Genomic DNA, 9007 nt, shown 5'->3' with positions numbered 1-9007 from the left:
ATAAAAAATTACGTATATTGAACCAGAAACGAAATTCAAAATAGATCTGGCATTTTATGGAACTTCTCGTTAACATATTTTGAAATATCCACTTCCAAAAACAAACTTTTTATGCAGAATCGGTAATGTTGGGAATGATATTAAAATGGTAAAGGAGTACTAGAACTCTGTATTACGGTATTACATGTATAACACAAAAATGTATTAGGTCTTTACGTATTGAATATTTGTGTACGAAATTTCATAACATATCATGTCTGTTCTATCATTTGTTAATGACGAAACTTTGGTTTTCTTAATTAATTTAAATCTTAAATGGCCGGTATTTCAGAATATGTGATACAAAATCCCGTAAGATGTCAGATCTATACTATATCTTGTTAATGCATATGATGTGACTGTATGACTCATATAAGAATAAGTAACGAACTATCTGTTGTTTTGCTTACCTTAGATTACAGATGTGAGCTGTCAGAGATGATAAATAATTTAATATAAGGTTGTTATTTCGTAAATAATTAAATTTATCGATTATGGATCCGAGGAAGAATGAAACTTGTGATTTATCGGATGTTATTTTAAACGAAACTGATACTGGCACGCAAGTATGTGATATTATAGAAGCAAACATTTGTCAAAATTGTATTTTTATTGAGATATAAAGCAATTTTAGGATCGTAAGTCATTAAAACGACCAAAGCGTGTATTGCATTTTTCGGATGGTGATTTAGAAGAATATTCTGAAGACGAAACAGATGTAGCGCATATAAATGCCACAGTGAATCAGATAGATCCAGTTAAGTTTTATTCCAAACTGCTATTACATCGAATAATACGACGTAATTACGTATTACGCCGAATTCTATATATTTTATAAATAATTTATTTCAATGGATTTTATACTAAATTAAAAAGTAAAATTTCTAGAAATCTCTGAATTGGTTACCGTGGGCATGGTATCAAACCACTTCAATTGGTAATAAAGTACTGGAAGGATGTGATTGTGTAGGTGAATGGTTAGCGGGCTTTTTTGGGATTACATCACCCAAGTATCAGTTTGAAATCAATGAATTCTATAGAATTCAAGCTCTTGAAAATAAAATGCAACATAAACAAGATTTGGAAATGGGTGGGTGGAACGAACACAGCAAAAATAATATTGTAAATAATGTGCAATAAATGTATTATTAAATTATGCATTTTATAATATTTATTCATTTAATTATTATATTCATAAAGTATTTTATGATTCAATATTGCAAGTGTTAAAAAATCTTTAAGTTGTTACAGTGTTAAATATTTTAACAATTATAATCATTTATTTCAATATTACACATAAAAAAATGTCGCTTTTAAAAATATCTATGGTATCTTAATCGTTTTTTACATGTGTATTTAATAGTATAACAACTTTTAAAAATACCAGAATATATTGTATTTGATTAACACAAATTAACATTACAAACATATAAGTATAAAAGTGTTGTTTTAAGAAGAACTTAACAATACTGTAAGCTTTTGAATTATTTCACATTGGATACTAATTAAAGTATTGTTTAATACAGTAGTAATGTTATTGTAAATTGATAAAATGTCACATATTGATATAAATTTACAAATTGGTAAAATGTCACATATTGATATAAAGGATTCATAGTGTACAAATATTACCTTGTTTTAGTAACACTTAGTATTAAAATACTTTCGTGCATAGATTTGTAATACCAATCTTGCCACAAAAATCTTGTACAATTTATATGTATTGACTTGGAAGCATATACAGAATTACTCAATACAATCATATTAAATAAAAATAATTCTATAATTGTAATGATCGCTTTTCATATTATAAATTGGTAAAAACAATACTTTGTTATATAAATATTTTATTAGACCTTGAGAATGTTCCCTTAGATATATGTATAATTATTTTTACATAAATATTAAATGTCACTATAATATGAATTGTTCTATTGAAAAGAACAATTAAAATTCTATTTGAAATAAGTGGAATGCTGTCGTGTTACACTATTCTATACTAGCAAATTTTGTTATAAAGGAACATTCATAAGCTCTTTGTATAATTGCTTTTAGCACAGCATATATATACCTGCAGTCTTGTATAGCAGGAACTGATATTCATTTTTTTACTTATACAAATAGTCTTTTATATTTTCAAAGCTCAAAAAATTATGTTTCTGGCACGAACCTATGTAAAGCACTAGTCAAGACTAGTAGAGAGCTTTGAAGGCCCTGAGGTAAATGCCTTTGTAACCATGAACCTTTATACTGTTCTATATGAGCCAACATTTTGTTTGCTACATCAGTCCTAAATGTAGGAGGCAAATTACATATACCTAAATTAATCACCGCAAGACCCATATTACTATTTGGATTAACACCAACGCCAATCAATGTTCTGCCAATTTTACATGCTGTTAACATTAAATCAGCGGTCAACTGGAGCTCTTGTAGTTCCATTGATGCAAATTTCGATGATAGACTTCCTTCATATAATGAATGTGAAATACGTTTAACTTGTTTTGTTACTTTCTATTAAATAAAGCGAGAATATTATTCATTTAATATACTCTTATATATCACTAATATATTCTTTAATATACTCCAGGTTTTATAGTTTTTCTTACCGCAAATAAATCAGCCGAAAGGTATTCTAAATTTACATTATCCGGATCTGTTAATAATCTGTATAAAGTTGATCCTCGATTGTCAGGGATTTGTTGTAGATCTTTTGTTCCTTGATTCTTACTTAAAGTAAGTACTAAAGTATCTAAACGCCCTAATTCTAATATTGCATTACCAATTTTATATTCAGAATCTTGAAAAACATGAATATCTAATAATTTCGTAATACATTTCTGCCTGTAAAATAATATACAATTTCTCTTTTTAATACTTCTACATAAATGTGTAGCAATTATGCATTACTTTTAATTTAATATATTTATTACCTTGATCCAAATACTTCAGGTATTTCATAGTTATCATTGATACCTATATCTATTTCACTAGCTGGGTTCCATGCCAATCCTGCTGCTATTAAATATCCAATCCATGCAAAAGGATGAGGAGTAAGATGATGACTTCCAGACCAATGAGCTACAACTATACCCACTGAATCCTGTTCAAGAGAAGTTTTTATTGCGTTCTTTGTATTTGCATATGTTGATGCTGGACATCCTGCTAAACTATTATAACTTGCTGTTCCAGAACTAGGCAATACATTACCACCTGCTGTTCTAAATGCTTCTGTCCATTCAGAAAAATCATAATCAGCCTGTAATATAGTATCTTATAATAACAAATTCAATTCAATTTCGATATTATATTTATTGAACCACATATAACTTTATTTACCTGAAATCCGTATTCAACAAGAATAATATTACTGGGTATGTTATGAAATTCTGCCTTAGAATGTAAGCCATTTGAACAAAGTAGTAAAGTTGTATTTGGACCTAAATCTAAGATATGCCAAAGTTCTTGGAGACAAGAGTATGATTTAAATACTTCTGACATATCTGTTTCTATAGTTTCATTAACTGATAAATTCAAATCAAGGTTCTCTGCTTGAACAAGCAAATTAGCCAATCTAGGCCCAACATGAACATAACTTAAACTTGGAAATACTGCTAATAATTCTTGGAATATAGGCCACATTTGTGACAAATGATGTTGTCCTACATTAGAATCAACATCCAAAGTTGGAACTAAATCCAAATGTCGATCTCTGAAATAAGAATTATTTACAAAACATATTTAAGTTACATAAACATAAGAATATAAGAAAAATAATGTTACAGAATTGTATACATACCTGCAATAACGATCTAGAGTAACCATTTCTGATTTTGAATAACATAATTGCCAATCACAATTTGGTGTAAGTCTGGAATATAAATGTAAGTAAGATATTTTAAATGACGACCATAAATCGATCATATGAAGTAAGTATTCTAATGTAGGTATTCGTCCTCTCGGTGAGATATCTAACAGTATACCACGATGAGTAAATCGCGGTTCATCTTTTATAAAAACTGGTTCGATTTCACATGCTTCTGATTTACTTTGATTTTTACTTAATCGCAAAATCTGTACAAAAGTACAAACTGCATAATGTAAACCAGCTAAACTTCCAGCACCAACTTTAATGGTATTTTGTGAAATATGCAATTGATATCCTTCAGGTGTATTAAACAGACTTTTATTAACTATACATTCAATTCGGTTATCAGTTAATAATTTGCCAGAACTAGGATGTACTTCACCAATTTTAACGTCATGACCTAATTCTAGTAAATGAGTCCTGCTAATTTCCCAAACATCTAATATTCTGTGTATGGATTCACTACCCTATATAACAATACATACATATATAAAAAACTGAATAAAACAATGTGTATTACAGTTGTCTATCAAAAGTATACCTGTATTATAGATATAAAAAGTTCTTTCCCTGCAATAAAAGATGTAGAAGAATTTTTCAATTCAACAATGGTTTTTGGTTGTGGCCAAAGTAAACTATAAATTCCATCTTTTTCTGCACTTTTAGTGGGGCTTTCTTTGCCTGATTCACGTAATGGTAAGTCATAAACTGGATCTAATGATTTGGTAGATTCAATAGAAAGTTGACTCATGTTACTTGAGATGCTTTTTTGACAAAAATTTCCATCTGTAAATGTTGCAGTTGGGCTATGCATTGTTTCACTGTCGTTTGATACACAGTTTGATAGAAATCTTTGAAGAAAACAGTGCAAAGATTGTTTTCCTCTAGTAAGATCATATGGAGTCTTCCCTGCAAAAGTTCTATAACACAATTCGTTAAAATATGTTTAAGCGTATGTTATAGAAATACAATATTGCCTATTTACCCTTTAGTTGCTCGTACAAGGGGATTTGCACCAGCTTGTAATAATTCTTGACAAATAGCAACATCACCACGATTTACTGCATCATGTAATGGTGTAGCACCACAACCATTAACAGCATTTACATCTGCCCCTCTATCTACAGAAAAATTGTACGTGTTAAATTGAAAAATAAAAAATAACTTTCACAAAATTAATACTTTTAAAGTTTTACCAATTAAATATGTGACAATATCTTTATTTCCATAACAAGCTGCCCAATGTAAAGGAGTATTTTTACTGCCATGGGAATCCCATGAATTTACATTTAATCCCGCATCTAATAATTGTACTACCCTATCCAACCTTTAAATAATTGTATCCTTATATGTAAAATTATTTTAATATATCATATACTTATATAATAAAAATATTGATCATATACTCAGATGCAGCAGTTGCTCTTAATAACTCTTCAATATAAGTACGACGTATTATGTCACTTGATGCAACATCTACAGCATTATGTCCATTAGTATTCTGGACAGCTGGATTAGCACCACAGCTTAACAATGTTCGTACTATATCTGGTTGATTTGCCTGTATTTTAATATAAACAGATAAAAAGACATTTCAGTCCTTATGAACTTACACAAATTATTTGCTTATGATGTATGATATGTATGATTACCTTTGAAGCATATGAAAGGAAAGTACCTTCTTCTAGAAGTGGTTGATTTAGAATCTTCTCCTTTGTTATACCTTCAGTTGCATTGCCATTCTCACCTATCATAAAAGTGATATAAAGATTTTGAAAGATTGTACTTTAAAGGATTCAATATACGAATTATAATCCATTTTACATGATACATTTTTATTCACTCTGTTATTCTATTTTAAATAAAAATATTTTATTCACAACATTATGTGATAATTATATTTAAAATTTAAATATAATGCAAAATTTGTGATACGTACATGCATCTAAAAGGGATCTAATTATATCGGTACGTCCATGTTCAATAGCTGTACGAATATTTTCGCAAATGTCTTGCATTTCTGCTTATTCTTATATCATATCAAAGTTGTATATTGCACAACATTATAAACAAATTACTTGAATGTCAGCTATGAAAACTTATTACAAACATTTCACGGAACTTTCTCGTCATATTGCTAGTACAGCGTTAGGTTGCATATCGCAAAAATATCGATATACCGAATATATTCAACATCGAGTCATCGAAATCATTTATCGATTTAGAAAATTTTAAAAATGTTGTTCCTAAGATATATATTTTAATAATTAAAATTTCAAATAACGTCAATTATAGTTCATTCCGTATATAAATATAGTGAATTTATTTTTATCTAATAGTTGGTTCCTTTTTAATTTATAATAATTTGAATATGTAAAATGTCGCTTGCATTTGCTTGTTTTATTCTTATTAAAAGTTCATTCATAATAATAAAATATTAAAACGAAGTTACTAAAAGTGATTTCAATTTCAATCAGTTAAGAATATATGATAGAGCAGTTAGAAAATAATGTGAAGTCAAAAGCAATAAAATGATATGAGGGACGCAATAAACGCTTCATGATGATTTTGTAAAATCGAAGAGTGTATCGATTTGAAAGTGTATCGTGTTCGTGTTGTGTTTTCTGTGTAGTGTTTCTGTGACAATAATGAGTTCAGAATTGATTCTAGGTGTACGTTTAGATCCTCAAACATTAACTACCATTAAATTAAATGATATTAATTTTAAGACAAAGGTTGAAAAACTGAAATATGAAACAGCTGGAAGGGTTAACCTATCAAAAGATTTATTTGGTGAGATGTTTTCTTTGTTTCTTGTTTCCATTTCTCTTGTGAATCACAATGTTTTAAGTTCTTTAACATTGAAGCAATAATGCAGTAATAATGTATTATAAAAATAATGTATAATCATCTTTGTTAAAGTAATTTTTAAATTATAACCATAAACATATTTAAAACACAAATATTTTTCTTTTGTTTTTCCATAGAATTAATTTATTGTGGATGTGTCCTTGAGGATGATATGACTCTAGAATCGTATGGTTTGAAAAATGGTTCAATGGTACATGTTTTAAGAAGAAGGGAACCAGAACTGCCATCATTTCCTAAATGCATATCAGAAGACGGAATTTTACAACTAGTATCTGCATTTAAGTCTTTTAAAGAAAATCCTGGGCTTCGAAGTGCTTTAAATGTACATCAGTTACTATGCACTTACGTGAAAATACTTAAATTTTATTACAAAATGTATTTGTTAATTTTAGCGCATAGGTAAGAAACCAGAAGTTATGGACAATATCATTTCATCTTCTCCTGGATTACACGAAGATACAGTAGCAATTGCAATTTTACAAGACCCTGATTTAATGTCATATTTCACAGATGTTGATACTGTTAGAAGGTAAATTCTATTATGTATATTTTTAAACACTATAATTCTAAAAAATTATTACGTGTTTTAATTATATGAGTAGATTTGCAGAAGCACATCCAGTCTTGGTGGAAGCTGCTCAAAATATAGCTGCAGCTGTTCATGCTGAAGCACATAACAACGTAACTGTTGGCTCCAATTCTTCACTATCTAATTCACAGCCTGCCGCTTATTCTTATAGTTTAGACAATTTAAGTGGTGATGAAGAAATGGCAGGAGATTCTTCTCAGTCTTCAGATTCTACACAAACACCAAATTTATCTTCTAATCCAACAAACTCCGTTACTGTTGCACAACTTGCAGCAGCAGTTTCTAGAGCAAGAGCTGGAAGTTTTCCCCTCTCCAATCCTGCTTCTTCCACTTCAGCTGGCAGCACGAATTCTGGAATAATAACTACGGAAATGTTTACACAAGCTATGCAGCAAGTTCATTCACCGTCCGTTTTACCACGCTCTTCGGATTTACGACGAATGTTAGCGCAAATGCATGAACTAGGATTGCAAAATGATACATTAAATCTTCGAGCATTACATCTCACAAATCATGATGTAATAGCAGCAATTGAACTTGTGTTCAGTGGATTTAGCAACAATTAAGTTTATAAAATTAGAATCACCAGTGCCCTCATTTGAACATTATATACAAAAATATAACGGTATGTCTTATTTTTATGCATTAAACTGAATGATCTTTATGAAATTTAAAAAATGGAAATTTCCTTTAATTTCAAAAGAACTTCAATCATTGTAATTTCTCTGGTTTTAAAAACAACTGTTGAAAATCTATAAACAAAATTTTCGAGCTAGATATATAAGATAAAACTTTTATGTTAAAATAAGAAAAAAGAATTATAATCTGTTTATATACTTTTGATAATATTAATAATTATATTTTATACAATTTTGTTAATGTACATAAAACCGACAAATATAAAGAAGTAATAAAATTGAATACTTAGTAATTAATATGCTTATTTCTTGTGAAATATCTTTTATCATTTAATATTTTCGGAAACTGGTGGCTTTGCTCATATATTTTTAATAATCATTGGAGAGATATACATACATGGTTTATGTTAATTTTATGCATTTTATAATAGCACGAGTAAACCATGTGGTGTAATAGCGGTATTCACATTGTAATATTAAATAAATACGTCATAAAATAATAATAAAATTTTAATAAAATACGTAATAAAATTTTATCGCATTAAAAATAATATTAAAAATTGATCTATTACTCGATTCTTATTTGTTATTATCCGATACAGTAAATACATTCATACACACCTATATACAATAAAATTGAAGTAAATAAAATTTTAGTTGAAAATATTACAGTCTAATAAAATATTCAAATTAATCAAAAATTTAAAACTTACACCAGATAAAAGAATTACAAATTTCACGAACTCAAAACTTAAACCTGCAATTGCAATACTACTGTATATTTTTTATTTGAAACAGACGAAAAGAATAGATTATTCATAAAGGATGTTCTGACAGCAAGTAAGTAACGTCTCGGAGGGCTTTGTAAGAAAGTGCATGTACAAAATAACGCTTGTATCGCGATGATCTTTATGACATGTGTACAAAGGAGGTGCACGTGTATGTATACATATTGGTACGAAAGCGATTGCGTGTGAACTAGTGGACGCGAGCGCACGAACG

The 9007-nt window shown here is 28.9% G+C and overlaps 3 protein-coding genes across 3 annotated transcripts; 2 read left to right on the top strand and 1 right to left on the bottom strand.

Moving 5' to 3' along the window:
• Window positions 1–390: 390 nt before the first annotated feature.
• On the top strand, window positions 391–1195 carry LOC100648334 (protein FAM177A1). The gene is made up of 3 exons (XM_003399451.4): window positions 391–605; window positions 674–796; window positions 928–1195. The coding sequence occupies exons 1-3, from the start codon at window positions 534–536 to the stop codon at window positions 1177–1179; spliced, it is 447 nt and encodes a 148-aa protein (XP_003399499.2). The 5' UTR covers window positions 391–533; the 3' UTR covers window positions 1180–1195.
• An 89-nt stretch (window positions 1196–1284) lies between these two features.
• On the bottom strand, window positions 1285–6079 carry LOC100647869. Its single transcript, XM_003399447.4, has 11 exons — window positions 5847–6079; window positions 5560–5654; window positions 5314–5468; window positions 5104–5234; window positions 4893–5028; window positions 4449–4827; window positions 3839–4374; window positions 3379–3751; window positions 2973–3298; window positions 2649–2883; window positions 1285–2553 (listed from the first exon to the last, which is right to left on the bottom strand). The coding sequence occupies exons 1-11, from the start codon at window positions 5923–5925 to the stop codon at window positions 2191–2193; spliced, it is 2808 nt and encodes a 935-aa protein (XP_003399495.1). The 5' UTR covers window positions 5926–6079; the 3' UTR covers window positions 1285–2190.
• A 310-nt stretch (window positions 6080–6389) lies between these two features.
• Window positions 6390–8298, top strand: LOC100647989 (ubiquitin-like protein 7). Its single transcript, XM_003399448.3, has 4 exons — window positions 6390–6700; window positions 6895–7100; window positions 7171–7307; window positions 7381–8298. Exons 1-4 carry the CDS (start codon window positions 6556–6558, stop codon window positions 7931–7933), a joined length of 1041 nt encoding a protein of 346 aa, XP_003399496.1. The 5' UTR covers window positions 6390–6555; the 3' UTR covers window positions 7934–8298.
• The last annotated feature ends 709 nt before the right edge of the window (window positions 8299–9007 follow it).

Source organism: Bombus terrestris, chromosome 12, assembly GCF_910591885.1.
Source record: "Bombus terrestris chromosome 12, iyBomTerr1.2, whole genome shotgun sequence".
NCBI lineage: Eukaryota > Metazoa > Arthropoda > Insecta > Hymenoptera > Apidae > Bombus > Bombus terrestris.
This window is presented reverse-complemented; position numbering and strand designations above follow the sequence as displayed.

What these genes read in the sequence shown, in the direction of transcription:
- LOC100648334 (XM_003399451.4), top strand. Translation starts at nt 534, where the DNA reads ATGGATCCGAGGAAGAATGAAACTTGTGATTTATCGGATGTTATTTTA. An exon ending in AAACTGATACTGGCACGCAA is followed by an intron (nt 606 to 673) that starts GTATGTGATATT and finishes AAGCAATTTTAG; the next exon opens with GATCGTAAGTCATTAAAACG. An exon ending in CAGTGAATCAGATAGATCCA is followed by an intron (nt 797 to 927) that starts GTTAAGTTTTAT and finishes TAAAATTTCTAG; the next exon opens with AAATCTCTGAATTGGTTACC.
- LOC100647869 (XM_003399447.4), bottom strand. Translation starts at nt 5,925, where the DNA reads ATGCAAGACATTTGCGAAAATATTCGTACAGCTATTGAACATGGACGT. An exon ending in ACTCTAGATCGTTATTGCAG is followed by an intron (nt 3,752 to 3,838) that starts GTATGTATACAA and finishes TTCTTATTTCAG; the next exon opens with AGATCGACATTTGGATTTAG. An exon ending in CCTGAAGTATTTGGATCAAG is followed by an intron (nt 2,884 to 2,972) that starts GTAATAAATATA and finishes ATTATTTTACAG; the next exon opens with GCAGAAATGTATTACGAAAT.
- LOC100647989 (XM_003399448.3), top strand. Translation starts at nt 6,556, where the DNA reads ATGAGTTCAGAATTGATTCTAGGTGTACGTTTAGATCCTCAAACATTA. An exon ending in GGCTTCGAAGTGCTTTAAAT is followed by an intron (nt 7,101 to 7,170) that starts GTACATCAGTTA and finishes TGTTAATTTTAG; the next exon opens with CGCATAGGTAAGAAACCAGA. An exon ending in GATGTTGATACTGTTAGAAG is followed by an intron (nt 7,308 to 7,380) that starts GTAAATTCTATT and finishes TTATATGAGTAG; the next exon opens with ATTTGCAGAAGCACATCCAG.